Source organism: Dryobates pubescens, chromosome 22 (assembly GCF_014839835.1).
Source record: "Dryobates pubescens isolate bDryPub1 chromosome 22, bDryPub1.pri, whole genome shotgun sequence".
Taxonomy (NCBI): Eukaryota; Metazoa; Chordata; class Aves; order Piciformes; family Picidae; genus Dryobates; species Dryobates pubescens.
In genome coordinates, this window is record NC_071633.1 from 12,915,512 (window position 1) to 12,933,413 (window position 17,902).

General features: G+C 39.7%; 2 protein-coding genes across 3 annotated transcripts in view; both read right to left on the reverse strand.

The window, feature by feature from the left end:
- Positions 1-803: 803 nt before the first annotated feature.
- On the reverse strand, positions 804-4,664 carry RPS13 (ribosomal protein S13). Its single transcript, XM_054171556.1, has 6 exons — positions 4,598-4,664; positions 4,105-4,153; positions 3,363-3,441; positions 2,460-2,629; positions 2,025-2,125; positions 804-1,370 (listed from the first exon to the last, which is right to left on the reverse strand). Exons 1-6 carry the CDS (start codon positions 4,618-4,620, stop codon positions 1,337-1,339), a joined length of 456 nt encoding a protein of 151 aa, XP_054027531.1. The 5' UTR covers positions 4,621-4,664; the 3' UTR covers positions 804-1,336.
- A 225-nt stretch (positions 4,665-4,889) lies between these two features.
- PIK3C2A (phosphatidylinositol-4-phosphate 3-kinase catalytic subunit type 2 alpha) overlaps positions 4,890-17,902 on the reverse strand; it is a 49,084-nt gene continuing 36,071 nt past the window's right edge. For both annotated transcript variants that reach the window (XM_054171526.1, XM_054171525.1), the window contains exons 22-33: positions 17,640-17,769; positions 16,224-16,360; positions 15,365-15,534; positions 14,118-14,274; positions 13,598-13,707; positions 12,451-12,658; positions 10,061-10,185; positions 9,543-9,660; positions 9,373-9,454; positions 8,818-8,927; positions 8,453-8,578; positions 4,890-7,973 (exon numbers count right to left, since the gene is read on the reverse strand). In XM_054171526.1, the coding sequence (XP_054027501.1) occupies positions 7,791-7,973; positions 8,453-8,578; positions 8,818-8,927; positions 9,373-9,454; positions 9,543-9,660; positions 10,061-10,185; positions 12,451-12,658; positions 13,598-13,707; positions 14,118-14,274; positions 15,365-15,534; positions 16,224-16,360; positions 17,640-17,769 (1,656 nt within the window). In that variant the 3' untranslated portion in view covers positions 4,890-7,790. The remainder of the gene's footprint in view (positions 7,974-8,452; positions 8,579-8,817; positions 8,928-9,372; positions 9,455-9,542; positions 9,661-10,060; positions 10,186-12,450; positions 12,659-13,597; positions 13,708-14,117; positions 14,275-15,364; positions 15,535-16,223; positions 16,361-17,639; positions 17,770-17,902) is intronic.

Below are 17,902 nucleotides of genomic sequence, written 5' to 3' on the forward strand. Positions count from 1 at the left end.
AGCCTAGACTCGGCCTTGACACTTGGTCACTAGGCGGCACTATGTGCAACACTCAACTGCTTCAAACCAGGACGTTTCGAAGTGCCACCTGCTGGCAATTTCATTATTTACACACAGCTACGTCAGAACAATGAGTAGCCCAAGTGTCCATGTGCATTTCAGTTGGCAACACCTCCAACCCCAGACCCACAGCAACTTTATTTATACCATGAAAGTTGTGTATTGCATCTACACTACAGAAACCTAATTATCATTAGAGAGGCTGGCAAGTCATCACCAGCACTTTCAGAAACAAAAGCAAGTATTCTGACAACACAGAGGCTGGTAATGTAACTTTTAAGATGGCCCAGACAGCAGCACTTTGGAGTTCAACTGCAATGTGGTGCTTCTGTTTTACAATTCTTAATCACAACTCCATATTTAGCTTTGTAACCAGGGCAGAAGAATCTTTTCTTTCTGCAAAACTAAATCCTGAAGTTACCAGTTCCCACTGGTGATGCTGTAGGAGGCAGCTACTACGCTTTGCCAACTTGCCCTAATGTTTTCATAAAAGTGATGTAACACACAACGACCTAGCAGCAATAGTCACAACAGCTCAGAATAACTCAGTTTCTTCTAAAAAAGGGAAAAGCTGTCAGTCTGTTCTTCACAGTTCTCCTGCAGGAATATGACTTTAAGGTTCAAGTTATTTAGAACCTGGAGGCACAATCGCAGCAATAGTGACTACAGAACTACTAGCCTTTGGATATAGGGAAAACTACTTCATCTGAAGAGAGAGAGAGAGAGAGAAACTATTGTCCGTCTGTACCCCAGTCTCAAAGACTATTCTCAAAAGGACAGCAACAGTTACTGCCAGGAACTGGTTGATGTCTGCTTAAACTTCCTGCCCTACCAACAGATCCACAATACCTGCAACAAATTAATCGCCTCTCCAATTTGTTTCTCTTTCCCCTCCTCCAGCCCAATCCCTCCGCATGTTCTGAATGTTCAATTCTTCCTGCTGTCATGGTTTTATTCTCCAGTTCTTCCCACAGGACTCACAGACAGGCACCAGTCCCATGTGAATAAAATACATTTGTTTTGAAGAACTAGGTCAACTTCACTAACTTGAAACTATTGAATCAAAAACACCCAGTTTAAGCACAGACAAAAAACCTACCGCTGGTCTAGAACAGCAAAAACCATCACCCAAATCTCACACTGTAGGACAGCAATATGAAAACCAGGTGTGCCTGCTCCATCCTGAAACAAGCAGGAGTTTCTAAGTCACCAACCATTTACACAACACAAACTTAGTTAATGACAATTTATTCTTTCAGTAAGTAATAGCCAGCTCTTATGCGACCAGGGCAGAAGCCGTTGATGATTCACTAAAGAGAGAGAAGAGAGAGAAAAAGAGAGAAATATTAATTGCAGAGGCAGTTTTTCAACCAATTGTTAAAAACACTGCTTCAGTTCAAAGCTCTAACTACCAGACCTGAGCTTATTCACCACCTGTTTCAAATTTCTTAAGGCATAAAATGTCACTCTTCCTTGGAGTAGCGTAGCATCCAAAACACTGGCTAGCTGTACTTGAGTCTTCTCAGGAAAAGCAGCTAACCCTGACATTCACAAGAATTCTTCTACATTGGCTAAACTTTCCTAGAGAAAAAACTACAAATTACTGGAGTTTTGACACAGCTACTAAGCCATTTCTCAGAACAAACTTTTAGAACTTTCAGAGCAATGTGAAATACAAGACAGAGTTTCAAGAGCAAATACTGCACTTGAAGTGTGACAAAAGTTATCTAGTAAACACTGACTTTATTGGTTGAGACAATGACTTTCTCTGAGTGTTGTGACGGTCATTGTACCTGGCAATCAGTTTCATTATCAGTCAGTATTTATAAAGACACCTATTCTTTGCTACCTCATTTACCTACATGCCATAATGCACTCTTCACCCTCTGAGTAAGAGCCCCAGCATACTGTTTACAAAACTTCCAGAACTTCAGTGAAACCAGAAACATTAAGAGAAGACTTACTACTTCCAGTTAGGTGGCAGCACTCTCTTGGTTTTGTAGTAGCGAGCCAGCCGATGGATTCTGCTTTCAATCAGAATCAGGCGGAACTTGGCGTCTTTATCCTTGAAAAGAAAGTCACATTACAACCAAGCACTACTTTGACTTTTCAATAACACACAACTCGGATAACCTTTAGTAAATCCACAACCACTGCTACAAACTCCTCATTCCCATTAACAAAGTAAAATCAGAAGAGGACCAGAAATACATGGTTTAAGCAATGCTTTCAAGATCCTTTTCACAAAGACCATTCTCCTTATCTAAAAGCCTGTTACTCATAAAGAGGGACTGACATGAAGCATACCAAGAGTCTCTGCTTTGTCAGGTTGCAAATAAACCACTGCATTATTTGAAAAAAATTCAAACCCAAAGTTCTCCACTTAATTTAACACTTACCTTTCTGTTTCTCTCAAGATGCTTGCGAACAGCAACAGCTTTCTTGATCAAGTGATAGAGATCCTCCGGAAGGTCTGGGGCCAGTCCCTTTGATTTAAGGATTCTCAGAATTTTGTTGCCAGTAACAAAGCGAACCTGAGCAACACCATGGGAATCCCTCAGGATCACACCTGAAACAAACATTTACACGTCACACTGAAAGGGAACAAACTCAGGCAAACAAATCTTGTAAAACCAAGCTTACAGTTACATTAAGTGCTACAATATTATTGACAAATTTTCAAAGCAACTCGCTAAAGCTAAGTAGGCAACCACCCTTTCATCTATGGTTAAAAATGTCACAGACACCTTTAAAAAACCAAAGTGTACTGTACCATTAGGATCATGAATACATTCAGGATTGCAATAAAAACAAATCATTGTTTACAGAGCACATAATTACACCACACAGCTCATGACCATTAAAGCTGTAGCATGCATACACTAAAGCAGAATGGTAGAAGGGTCCAAACTACCAAGAACTTGCCTGCTATGCAGCTGCAGTGCCTGGCTCAGCAAGCCCCTAACATGGGGCTACAGGTTATTTCAGATACATCAAGCTTTTCTCCAAGAACTTGGCCAAACTAAACTTTCCTGTAACATCTGTTAGTGACCATTCCTAAGGACAGGTTAGAAGACTAAACAGATGCTTCGTATTTCCTGCTTGGAAAATAACCCAACCCCTCAAACATGCTTCCTGCGAGAATGAGACACATGACATTTTCCATGGTATCCCCTCAGAAAATATGCAGGTACATCAGAAAACCTGCATTTTCCTAGCATGTTACATTGGAAAAGCAATTACATTATTAATATCAGAAAACTGCGTTTTGTTTCTGTTTAGAAGTGATCTGTAAATCCTACCAATTTGAGAGGGAGTCAGGCCTTTTTTAGCCAGCTTGTAGATCTGTTCCTTTACATCATCAGAAGTAAGTTTCAGCCACTAAAAAACACAATTAGACGAAAACAAGTGATGAGTACTGCTTAATATAAAGTAACAGGCTAAACACGTAAGTTTTGTAAACGGTAGAAAGATGCTTTGAACTGCTTGAAAAACACAATCAAAACCAAAAATGTCATTTCTAATGATACATAAGATTTTTATATATTATGAATCTATAGTACTACTGAAATGTGGGGGATGACAAAGCCTCCCACCAGCTACTTTACCATCAGTTTCCTGAACAGCCACACCAAAAGCACAAAAACCCAAAAACCAACACTGCCACTGGAATAACTGAGTCTTAGAAACATAAAACTGAGAGGCTCTCTTAACAAAGCACCTACAAAACCCAGCGAAAATCAGAGTCTGTGTACACAAAGTAGGTAATTAAGCTAATGGATCCACCCAGACAGGATAGTGCTGTTTCTATTCTGTTACACTGTGCTGACAGAGATACTACTTTAGTGGTTGAGGGGAAACCAGCAACAAGCTAAATAAGCCTCCCCCTAAACGAACTACGAAAACTCCTAAGTATTTTTTTTCACAGTATGAAAAAAACCAAAGCAAAGCAAAAATACAGTTTGAAGCGCTCTACAGATAAGAACTCTATAAAGCAGCCGCCCCTGCCCGCCGAGGTGCGCACGGGATGGGAATGGTACTTACTGTTGGCACGCTGCGTCTGTAGGGCAAAGCTGACTGGGACAAGCCCTTTCTGTGGGGAAGAAGCAAATCAGATGCTAAGCGGGGCAAGGCAAGCTAGGCTGCTGCTCTGACACCATTGCAAGCCGGCCTACTACCTGCGCTTCCAACAGGGCCGTAAGCACGCCACATGGTCGAGGCCTGCCGCCTTCCTCTTCGACTGAAGAGACGGCTACCACCAGTACGCGCTACACCGCACAGCACCGTAAACAGGCACCCAGGTAACACAAGCATAACCGTGCCCAGGGCCAGCCAAAGGAATCGCAACGCGGCGCCGGCCTCAGCCTTTCCCCACCCTACCGCCATATCTGCACGGCCTCCATCCTCCCCGCCAACCCCGCACTGCTCCCACAGCAGCCTTTTTACTCCCACGCCCGCCCACGGTTGTTTTCCAGCACCTACAGCTGCCCCGAGCCGGTCCCACAACCCAGCACCAAACTCCGCAGCGGGCGCTTACCCGGGAGCGTGCATGCGACCCATGATGGCGGCAGCAGAAAGGAGCGAGCGCGGCGCGGCAGGGCCTTCCTGTCCCGCTTCCACAGGAAGGGGCAGGTCTGCGCCCGGCCGCCAGCCAATCTGTGTGTGCGCTGCGCACAGCGCCACGCCACAGCCTGGCCGGCCCAGCGCTCCCGCCCTTAGGGGAAAGCAAGCGGCAAGCCGGCGTGCGGGGCTGTTCCGCCGCGAGGAGGCCCGCCCTCACCTGCCCCGCCGACACTGAAGACCAGCACACTTGTTGGGTTTTTCCCAGAATAGTGTTTAATGTACTTAAAGGACAGTTACGGAGTCACATTTCACCCGCTCAGTACGGGCACGGCCGGGGGCAATACTGTACATCTTTATTAACGAACTCGGTCAATTTAAGTATTTGGTTCTTACAGAGATATAGGCAAAAGGAGGCAAACTCGCTCTCGCTGACATCATCACTTCCAGCACTATCTCAGTCACAGTGTCCCGAGTGAGGTGCACGGGAGTGGGGGGAAGGCCCGGCCCTGCCCAGGCCCTGAGCCCAGGGAAGGGCCCTTAACGTTAAGGCAGGCAACAAGGATTTACTTCTACACAACTCTACTGTAAAAATAGAGGCAAGAACTTTAGCAAAGATCGCACATGCTTCTTTCAGAGACAGGATGCTGTAGAGCATAAAAAGGCAGTAATAAAAACATCAGTGCAAAGTTCTAGGTTAATAGAGAAATGGAAGAGGCTTTAGCGCAAGCTGTTATTCTGCAATACCCAGTAAGGTCTCTACAGACAATTCTGCTTCTGGCTGCAGGTCATACATTGCATAAAAGATTTATTTATTTTCCTTGAACAAAATACAAAATGCTATTAAAACTATGTTTTCAAGCTACTGAGTGTACTGGTAAATTCCATCCCATCTGAATATTTTCCTCTTAGACCTATGTAGAGTACATTGAAGTCTTATTGCAACAATCACCTTTTTCTTAGTTCAGAATAGTGCAAAGAGGTGCAAGCTTGGTGCTGTTCCTCTGTTTGTGAGGAGAGGACAAGGTCAGATCCCCTAGACAAAATCCATGACCATAAAAAGCTTCAGCCAGTGACTAGCTTGAAAAGAAAGGGAAAGGCACAAAATGAGTTAAGCTATGAAGAAGATAAAATCAGAAGTCAGGACATGTGCTAACACTAATACAGTACTTTACATATATTTTTTTTTCCAGAGTCCAGACAACTGTTAAAACTGCAAATCATTTTTTAAATGATTTTAGTTTATTTGTATTTTGTGCTGTAAGACACTGTGCTTTAATAGCCAACTGCAAAAAAGGCAGTACATATTGCTTTCATTTTATTTCACAATGGAACGTTTCACAAAAACAGTAGTCAACTTTCCTGTGTTTAAGTGACTTGTGATTCTAATGATGGAATGAAGTAAGTCTCAAAAGCATCAAGTGAGCAGGAAATATATCTAGTTAGTTATATAGTTCATTATTTACAGGCTATATACTAAATGAAAAATATGGAGAAGATGCCTAATAAAACTGGGATTTGTTAGCGCCCATTAGTATCAACCCAGTTTCTAACATTCAAGATATTCTTAGCTTTTTAATTGTAATTCCTACAAAATTGGACCATGAATATTTTAGGCACCAGGAGATTCAAGTTTACTTCTCTCTTCTATAGTGAAGGGAGACCGGTCAGTAGCCAGGGAAGGAAAATCAGATTATGAAATAGGTTTTTAGTGCTGGCTATATAGAAGGCTTTCCCCATACTGCATCTTTGTTCATAGTTGCATATTTTACTTAAAATTTCACTCTAGGCATAATCAGTGGTGATGGTTTGTGTTGCTTCAAGATTTAGTACTAAAGAAAAGTGCACAGCTTCACATCTTTGTTTAGACAGAACATGATCATCCTAAGCACAGATTAAGGTAAATAAAAAGGCTACACCTGCAGTGCAAAAACACCCAAGGAAGTAACCAGTTGTGTTAATAGGAGATAGTAAGGGACATTTATACTTCACTGTCACAATATAGTTCAAATCTCATGCCCCTTGGAGTAAAGTATTTTTAGTGGAATTAATTCTTAGTGGAGTGAGAAACAGTATTGCTATGAACTGTTAAAAGCCAAAAAGTCACCAAGTTCCTTCCTCAACGGTCTGTTAATGCAACTCACTTTTGGCTAGCAATTCATTCAGCAGTTGTGCCTTTACCCGAAGGTACCGGTACAAATGTCACTTTGGATTTAGTGTCTGAATCTGTTCCACAAGTAATCACTGCAGTATTTAGAAGATCAGACATTTCACAACACTGAGAAGCTGGGCACATTTCCTACAGCACCACATTCAGCCAGTCTTCGTTCAGTTTTTGGAGATCATGGATAGAGGATGGGGTAGAAAATACGTAAGTTGCACTAGGTACAATGATAAGTAAAAGTGATGTTACTTCTAAGTAACACATCCCAGGAAAAGACTTCCAGTAGGACCTGCAAGGTATCAAATATGAGAACATTTCCCCTTTTTAAGGGGCTGAAAGTTAACATGTATACATATTTAAATACCAGAAATGAGGTAAAAGAGAAGCATTGAATTGTAAGGCACCGTTATTTACAACTTCCATTATTGGCACTCACTCCAATAAATCTTAGGGAAGCACGAATTTGGGATTAAATGCAACACTAAGGATTTTTTCCAGCCCTTCAGCCTTCATTTCTACAGGTATATGTGAAGCCACCAAAATTTTATCTATCACTGTTTCTGTAGTGTCTAGTTAGTAGTGGGCATGTAATCCTAAACCAGGTCATTTGTTTGATGTTCTCCAGCATCATGCCATGGATGACACCACATCGGCAACAAAAATTAAAAGCAAAAATGCACTATATCCACAGGCCTAACAGGTAAGTTATGGTTTAAGCAACCAGCATGGTCAAACTGGTCATCTCATTTTCACTGACAGTTTAAAAAACCCTTCCTTTACCCACAACTCTTAAACATCTACAGTGATGCCTTGGTAACATCACTTAAGCATAAACCAGATTTTCCAGAAATCCTTCAAATTAGGCTACATGACTGTTGGTCCAATGTATCTGTTGAAATGCAGGTTCTCTCTTATTTTAAGATGTACAGGTTATCTTCAAGTAGGAAGATGCACAAAGCATGAGTGAATACAATTTTTCTGGTCTTACTCAGGTGTAGAAATGAGTTCACAGATAGGGAACTGCAGTTAGTCGATACCAGTTAACAGTCTCCTTGCTCAAATTGAAGTCCTTTAGTGAGAGTGTAATTCCACCCAAGAAAAAGTTCTCACGTAACGATTCCGCACTGAGCACACTTAGCTGAAGTTCTCTCTGTTTCAGCATCTCCATGCTATATCCACTGTACACAAGCTAGAAGGTAAAAGGCAAGATTTTTTTTGTTACCCAGATGAAATCACAGCAGTTGCCCTTTCTTCTGGCTTAGCCACTGACGTATGTCTTAACTGCACACTATCACCATTCAGTTTGTCTGAAGTACATTGATTTTATTTTGTGCTCCCAAAGGTCAGTGTTTAGAAGGACCAGCCTTTCTCTCCATCACTTCTCAGAATCAGTCTGAGAAATTTCTGCTTACTTGCAATAGTACACTTAGTTACTCCTCGGTGGCTTTGAGATGTTTTTGGGGGAGTTTTTGGGGGAGTTCTGTCTGGTTCATTGGTTACTTTTTAGATTTGTTTTTTAAATAAGGCACAAAGTTTTTCAACCTGAGTTCCTTTTCCATGTATATATTTTTGCAGGCTTTTTTTTTTTTTAAGGCAATATTTTAATTACTGCTTAGAGTAAGAGACAATAGCAAACCCTAGGGAGTTACTGCATGAATTTTTACTTGCCATTTCATTGAAGGTTGGATTTCGTGTCTTGCGGGAGATTTTGGTTTTGCGTTTGGAAGTTTTGTGTGCATCTGGGAGTAAGTACGTTTTCACATAGGGATTTGGATCTGCACCATCCTCTGTAACCTACAATCCAAAACCAAGACAAATCAGACAACTTGTTAGTGCATACCTATTTGAGTATTTTTTTGTCAAGGATCTAGACTTTGAAATCAAGCTAACCAAGAGCAGCAGTTAATTCCATTGACAGTTGGAAAAACTGGAGGAAAAGAAACAGTTCCACCATTCCTGCATCAATCTAAGACAAAAAGGTAATTGACAAAACAGAAACAGCATTTGGCAGTGAGCTCAGTACCTCTACTTACCAGGTCCTTAATGTGCATCACCATGATAAATAGAGTGCTGTTTCTATATGATATGGATAGCTTCACTTCTCCTCCCACTTTGCCTGAGGTAGGACTTGATGGACTTGCATCTGAAAAAACCCACAATTATTTCCTGTGTAATATTTGTACATTTTCAGCAGTGCTACACTGAATTCTGTATGGGGAAAAAAATGCAAGCCTTAGACCAAGTTCAGTTTCTGATTTTATTTTTAGATCCCTAATAACAGGGGCAAGCTCATGGGTTTTAAAGTTTTTTGCACTCTCATGTATGCTTGGAGTTTTAAGTTAAAACTTAAATAATTTATTTAAGCCATAAGCAAGCCCAAATAATCACATATATTGTTGCAACTTTTGGTATTTTTTTATTTCCTTGAAACTGTGCAGGCACATCTGGAAAGACAGTGAAGCAAAATTTTCAATGAAGGAAAACTACAGTTAACTAAAAAGGATTTAAAAAAACCAAACCACCCACACTGTAAAGATGTCACACTACAGTCATCCAATTTATAAACATCCCCCCAGACCATTACCTACCTGTAGGTCTGGCTATTCCATCTATTCCTTCCACTTTGTCATCACGAAGTAATGGATGGAAAAAGGTATAAACAAGATCACACTAAATTTGGAAGAAAGGTTATATGTTAGTTTAAGTGTTAACAAACCTGACAACTTGCATTGGATTTGCTTAAGTTATTTCAACTCACTTCTGCCACCTCTGAAGAACTGTTCATCAGACTCTGTATGTAGCTGTTGAGCTCCACTTTTCTTTTAGCTGCTACATCTTTTATGTGTGTTCTCCCCAGAACCATCTTATTAGGAAAGCTGCAAGGGAAGAACAAGGTACTTTTCAGTTAACTTCTCCACAGTTTAAAGTACAGTTAGATTTCACTGTCATTTCCATCCTAAAGTGCTGGCATCCAATTTTTTATGTCAGCCACGAGTAGAAACACATCATGCTAATTAAGTAATGGCATTACAGACAGGCAAGGAAACATTTATAGGTAATTGTTGTATGTGATATGACACAGATTAGACACTGAGTTGCTCTTCTGGCTCTCCTTGAAAGTTCGTGACAATGGTCTTCTCTCTTAATTGCCAACTTTGAGGTCTAGTTTGGCCCTTGCCAGTTTTGTCTCCATTTCAAGCTACTTTTTGTCTCCAGCCAGCTGGGAGTAGCATTGTTGCTTCTGTTACAATAGTGATGAGCGAGTTAGGAACATACCCTGGTAACTTCCAAAGAGGAAAGAGAATACCAAGCTTGTTGTGGAGCTCCTGGAACTCATCAAATGTTCGGAAGACAAAAGTTGGTTCAACTTGCCCTTCCCTCAAGACTCTCACTACATAGATCTGCCCAAAACACAAAACCACAAAGATAAAAGTAGTAAGAGTATTTGAGAATTGACGCAACAATATAATTTTGTCAACAATTAACTCTTCCTACTACAGTAATCCTCCTGTAGACATATCCCAGTAACACTATTTGCATTTTATAGTAGAATTATAAATAGCCCTACTGTAATGTAAAGTAGCATCCCACAATCTTCCCATAACACAGGATCACTTACTTATCCACCTCTGACAGGGGAAGAAGGGTAGTTAAGGCTAAACTGTCCACATTTTCACTTTTAAGCTTCACTTTAAATTCAAACTGTATAGCATGTGTACAAAATGTTGCTACATCAGTGCAGGATCACATCTAGACATGTACCTCTGGAGTCAGCATTACCACAAAACTTTTCAAATGGAGGAAACCAATGCCCGATTATTTCTTTCCCCCAATCTAAATCAAGATTCTAAAGGATTCCACTTAAGTGATCATTTGGTGGGCAGATACAAGCATCCTGTATTATACACAAGGAATTTTTGAAACTACTGGGAGTACACTCCTAGGAGGCAGTTATTGACATTATTATGAAAGGGTAATGTTTATTCAGTGGACTCATTTTATGGGCAGATGAGTTAAATGCATACTCTGTAAGTGTGTAACTGGGAAGAGATTTTAAAAGTCTAGACCTAAGGAGACTACATAAGAGTTTTGTGAAAGAGGCTGTTTTGACTTAGATCAGGAGTGCTTAAACACTTACAATACAGTGATTCATCACAAAGCTCTTTTAGCATTATGCAGCTTTGTTCCACCTTTCTTAGCTGGTGTCTTAACAGATTAAGACATTTACAGCAAATACATTGTGGAAAGAGATGTGCATTTGAATACAGAATGCTTCTTAAATAACTTAGATATAACTGTGGAGTTGACCATTCTAGGCTGACAAATAGCAGTAGAAAAATAAAATAAACCCCTGAAGATTGTTGCACATCATCATAGAAATAAAAATATTAATGCAAGTCCTGAAGTGTAACCCAGATCTATCAAAATGCTGAAAGTAAACTGTAATCTGACTATAAGTGTGGGTGCATTAACACAGTAAATAAGGCTCTTAGGAGGAGCAAACTGAGCTCTAATGGAAGGTTAGAACAAAACCAGAAACTGTTTAATTTAATGACTCCTGTTCAGGAAGAAGCAGTTTTACAGAAGGCAGCTACATAAGCACACAAACATGACTCAAATCCCCATATTTAAAACCCATCTCCTCCAATACTACTTCTGCCTTCTCTGCTTCCTTCTAGATTTTTTTGAAGTGCCTTCATTTTGAAGACTACTATTGGATGCTAAAAATACCAGTCTGTCCGGTAGCACTCCTGTGGTTGGTTTCCCTTGGCCAGCAGCTAGGCACTCACACAGTTGCTTGCTCACTACCACCCCCTCACCAATGGGACAGAGAAGAGAATAACAGCAAAAGTGAGAAGGTGCGTGGGTAGAGATAAAGACAGTCCTTGGGAGGGGAGGTGACACAAAGACAATCACTCTCCACCTCCCACAAGCAGACTCATGCCCAGTGAGTTCCCAAGCAGCAGCCACCTTGAAAGACAACATCCGCTCTCCCTATCCCCAGTGTGACAGTCTTCATTGTTGAGCATGACACTGTATGCAATGAAGAATAGATTTGGCCAGTGTGGGTCAGCTGTCCCTGCTCCTTGGCCACCCACAGCCCACTTAGTGCAGGGGGTACAGGAGAAAAGTAGAAGAAAAAGAGAAAGGCTTGACACTGCACAAGCGCTGCTCAGCAGCAGCCAAAGCACCAGCTGCTATGAAGAAAGATGACTCCAGCCCACCCAGAGCCAAACCAGCCTTGTTCTTTCCCAGGAAGTAAGAAAGCAGGTCCAGTCCTATCTAGTTTTCAGTTATAGGTTTTGTTTTTACTTTGCAGTCATCCAGAGCAGAGCTTAGTTTTGGGTGTCAACACTGTTAAAGTGTTCCTAGGGTCCCATTATAGCCAGTGCAGTCAGACTTCAGAAAACTCTACACCTCACCCTAAATCTGAAATTAGCGTCCAACTGAACACATAACTATAGCTGGATTTACTAAATCCCTGTCTGTGCAGGAGACCTAGTTGTCTACCCCAAAGCTAGCTACTTAAGGCTAAAAAAGAGAAGCTTTCCTGGGATTAATTTTGTGTGATTAAGTACTGAACTTCTGGCAAGAAGGAGAATGTATCCTCTTGCAACAAAACGCACAGTAAGTTCAGTGAATGGAAACAGAGTCCACATACTTACATAATGTTTATCTGGGTTATATCTCTTCTGATATGTAAACACAGACACTTGTTTAATTCGTCCATCCTGCTTAAGAGAGTACGTTTTAGCAGAAAATGAGAGGATGGGTTCATCGTTCGAAGGAAGACCTGAGAAACGCAGCTGAGCCAAATTGTGAATGAAGAAATTAAACTTCGTGGCAACACTTCCCAGACTTGATTCAATCAACCTATAAAAGAAAAAACAACATGAAATACTAGAGCATGTCATGATGCACAATAGGCTGATTCATTGGCAGAACTCACATACAGGCAGTGCACTGTGGGGGAGTGGACAGGTTTGGATTGATACTGGAGCCTGGCCGTGAGTCCTGCAAAAATAATTCCTGTTAACACAGACTTGGCCTGTTGAGTGTTGAGATGTGAGGCTCGACAGGGTTGTGGGCAACCTGGTCTAACTGAGGATGCCCTTGCTTACTGCAGAGGGGGGTTGGACTAGATGGCTTTTGGAGGTCCCTTCCAACCCAGAATTCTATGATTTCTAACTATGGAAGTCTAAGAAAAAATAAACCTCAATTTCTTACTGACAAACAGGTTTTAAACTGAAAGTTTAAAAGAAAGGTTGCTCTCCAAGAAGTGAAGTCTTTCCAGAGTTTGTAAAAAAGTTTCAAATTTTTAAAAGTATGTACCACAGCACATTTTGTAACCTAGAGCAACAACTCAGTTATGCTGTATATGCACTCCCACTTCCTACTGGAGTGTCATCCCTCCCTTCCCAGTGTGCAAAAGCACTTCTTGGAAGAGAGAGCTTCTTCACACACATTACAACGTTCCCATCAAATGGAATCGTAGAATCTTACACCACTATTAAACAATTTAGGATGTATTCAAATTGCAAGGGTCAAACAGGCAAACAATGATCTGCTCTCACTATTTCAAACAAAATTCTTGCACAGTTACTCTTAAAGGCAAAGCATTTTAGTACAAGCATTAAGCTTATATGAAACTGATCTTATTTCTGTAGTTCATTTGTTATCCAATATTTTATGATTCTACAGTGTAACTACTCAACTTATACAGACATGTTTACAAGTGTATTTTCTCATGTCAGAAAGCTCCCATAAAGAGGATGATGCTGGCAGGTATTTTAATTTGCACTTATCCAGTACCTTGTAAAGAAAATTGTAGCTTCTGCATCTGTTGTTTGGGGCTGGAGAGCATCCTGGACATACTTCAAGTCTTGAACCCCACTTAGTTCTGGTAATCCAGAAGAAAGCATCTGCAGGATTTTACAGATTTCATGCAATAAAACCAACATAATTTTACACTGAAATAATTAAGAAACCTTAGACCAAATTAATTTGAAGCTGTACTAGCTTGCTAAATGCAACAGCAATAGCCAACAATTAGTAATTACTCCCTTCACCATTTCTGCTGAGTTAAAAGCAGCTAAAACATTCTGCAGCACAATCTAGGGTATCTTTTTAGTTTTAAATTCTCAGGAAAGAGGTAAATAGTAAAAACCAAACACACACACTTAAAAGAAATCCAAATACAGCCTGCCTAAAAAGTACTTCTGGCTTTTCAGTGCATGCATTAAGCATTTTGGTAGCATAAAAAGCACAGCTTTTAATACAATCCAACATGAGAGATCTATTGAGATTTAATTGAATTTAATGAAATGATTACCAAAGAAAGTAGGTTAAGGAAGAGGTTTGCATGTTTTCTTATCAAATTGTAAGCTTGACAACAGAGATCCACAAACAACTGAAAGCGAATTGTGGGCTTTTCACCACCATTAATGACGTAAGCCATATCTGATGTTAGCACAAAAGGAGCTCGATCCCTGGACAAAGAACACAGGATTTATAACTTAATTACAAGCTTTGTTAATTAGTCTTGTGCTTCTTCCCCCCCGCCCCCATCCTCACCCATTAATCCATTTTACAATCCATTAATGACATTTTACTTTTTGGGGTTGGGATCTTAGTGCTATCTCAGATTCCCTGCACATTCACCTGGTACTGGACCTACAGCAGATCTCCTTCAGCAACACTTGGAGGGCAGGTACCTTACAATGCCTTCCATCCCTCATTTCTGGATTCCATAACACACCAAAACAAATGTAGTAACTATGTTATCACCCAACTAAAGCATAACTCCTCTGCCCTGGATATAAATTATCTTCCCCTACACAGAAGAGTAGTAAATACAAACTTGTTGTTCACTCTTCTGTAGTGTTGACATTCATTACTGTTTTTATGAGCCAGAGCCTATTCTCCTTTGTTTCTCACTCAGATGTTCAAATGAAGTAAAGGTTCTGGCACTCCATTTCTCATTTGGTTATAAAGTTTAACTAACAAGCATACAACACTTAACTGCTAAGAAGCTGAAACTTTTTCCATACATTCTGCTACAGAAAGGTATGACAGTTAGATTTGTGTTAGATGGAAGGCTCCCAAATGTCAGTACCAAGTTACATTAATCTTTTCCTGTACCAAAATACTTTCCTTTCATAACTACTGTAAAGAAATTCCCATTGAGATTTGCCAAGTGTGTAAGGCACAAAGCTCTTTAGGAATGAATGAGTGCAGTTTGGAAGTACTGAAGTTAAATTACATTTAGGAGACCAGACCCCTTTTTTCTCCCTACCAATAGCTAGAACAACAATTTTATTTGAAAGCTATGCCAATGTGTTTTGACTTAAAACAGTTCCAGAGATAATATGGTAATAGGAAGCTGAAGCCTTTTCAGAATTAATTCTATACAAGTAAATCTGTATGCATTCTGGAAACACTGTGGTTAAATTGGAAGATACTGACTTCATGAGAACAGCAGGTAACAGGAATGTAGAAGTTAGTGCATAGAATTATAATGCTTATACAAATAAACTAAAAATCACTTCATTGCCTGTATTGCTCAGCTACATAAAATACCTTTTAAAGCTACCAAACATTTGTGCATGACCCAAAAATTTCCCGAAGTCAATGTGAAACATGTGCCCTGTGTTTCGGAGCATTATGTTATCGTTGTGGCGGTCACAAATTCCCAGGACATAAGTAGCTACACAGCATCCTGCACAAGAGTAAATGAAGTTTTCTGAAGCCTGGGAGGGACAGGAAAAAAAGTGAATTGAGATCAAGGTTCAGTGGAAAAACGGCATTCATGCATTCAACAACCAACTTTAACATAGATAAAATCCAAGCCAGAGGGAACATGTCCTAAAATCTGCCTTTTTTTCCAAAATAATGTTCTTCAAACAGGTAGCTTTACAAATATCTTTAGATATCCCAACATCCACCAAAAAAATGTTGTTTCGTGCTATAAGTACATGAAAAAGAGGAACTGAAGACAAATTGCAAAACAAACAAACATTTTAGCAGGGAAAAGGCTACAAAACTTATTTTTCCAATGTCCTGGAACAGATTTGAAGCCAAAGGAAAACATTTTATTTTTGGAATCCCATGTGCTTGCATGAGAAGAGGCCAGTGCTCCTACAGTACAATTAAGACCATTTACTATTCCACTCTATCTTATGTTTGAAGAGCATATTGTCTATATCCAATAAACAGTCCTCATGTGAATCCTGAGAATACACCTGGCTCCTTGTTAGTTATACAAGTGATTTTCACTTTTTCAGTTATCGAAAAAAAAATAATATCAATTTCCTAAAGATACATAACAAAAATGTCAAAGGAAGATCTGCCATAAGGATTGAATTCTTTCATAAGATATTATTTATCCTCTTTTAAAAAAAAAAAATCTTCAAAAAAGAACAACACTAAAAGAAATTACCTTTTCATACTCCTCCTCTGTAGGATTATACTTTCGCAACCATTCTGCCAGAGGCTTGTCTTTAAAAGAACCTGTCACTCCATATTCCACTTGAATTTTCCTAAGTGTTTCTGAAGCAGGAACAAGCTCTACCATGCCTTTATATAAAATATAATGAAACAAGTTAGGCATACTTTACTACAATTAGTTGTGGTTGCTAGAATGCACATATAAATTATACTTTGAATAATTACTTTCTAATACCTAAACTAGTCTTGGTCTATAAGCAATAACTGCAAAATATTTTGATGCTGACGTTTCTCATACCCTGACACTTGCTTAATCTTGTAACTTCAACTGCTGCTCAGTGTTGAAACAGACCAGACTGTTGCTCGAGAAATAAGGCTGTGAGCTTTCCATGTGGCCTTATTTTGGAGGTATCATTTACTGAAAACAATTTTATAGCCAAATTGTAAAAGAAAAACGTTTATTTGATGAAATTTCATTTCTGTCTTGGCAAGAGCTATTCAAGGCAAATTTTTAATTTTTCACTTTAATCCTTGAAGTAATTTAGGAATACTAACATCAGCAGCAATGAAAAAATAAAATTTAACATGCTGTGCAATCAAGTTATCGTTCAAAGTAGAAGATAAGCCATCTGTTTCTCTAAAAAGCAAGTCTTACATAAATAGAAGCTTTTTCCTTCATTTTCCCAATCTGAATTTCCTGTGTTTCCATGTATCTAATAGTTTTAATCACACTGTTCTATCATCTGACTAAAGAAATTAAGTTAGTCATCATTTATTCTCTTAAAGATCCTGTAGTTGCTACTGGCTAGCTCTAGAAAATCAGTAAAAACTAGTGAAAAGCACATTCAAGGCGCAGGGCAGTATTTACACTCAAACTTAAGAGTTCGGTGATAGAGTTTCTAACCTAAAAGACAGCCTCATATTCCCAAGGACTTTTACCAGCATATGACACATCTTCTGGGGGATAGTGTGTGTGGCATCACATTTTTCTTCTTTTCACACATGTCAGTACATGAATTATACTCCTTGACTCAAGCGCAGCAGATTCCAAATACCTTAAAAATGCAGTTGTAACTCAAATACTTTTCCACTATAACTAAACATTCAGAATCAGGACAGTAATTGCAACTTAGCTTTTATCATTACATCTACTTCTTTGTACCACTGTTACCTGACAGCAGAACAGTTAGGAATCTCAGTACTCAAGAGAAGAAACACATGTAAATGCAACAAAGCCACCAGGAAATTCAGAGTAATTTAACTTCCCATACTCCTGAGTACTGAAATTCCTTATATAGAAGGCTTCTGGCCTTCAACTGTTTCTTGGACTTGCCTCTGCACAGAATTTTTTCATTATCAGTATGATGAGGAATTGAAGTGGGGGAGCAAAGATCATCTGGTCTCGTACCTCGGTCTTTTCCAGTTGAGAGACATTTGAAGATAACCATCCGAAGATCCAGGCCCTCCTGCAGCCAGATCTTATCCATAATCTTGATCATTTGTAAAGCCAGCATGTCTTGTCGCAGATCTTCTCCAACCTTCCAATGCAAAAAATCAAGTTAAATAGAAACATAATATGCTTTCAGCAAAACTAAACTTCAGAGATGGTAATTGTTTTACATTTCTAGGAAGTGATACACTGTGCTACTTAATTCCTCATAGCTATGCACT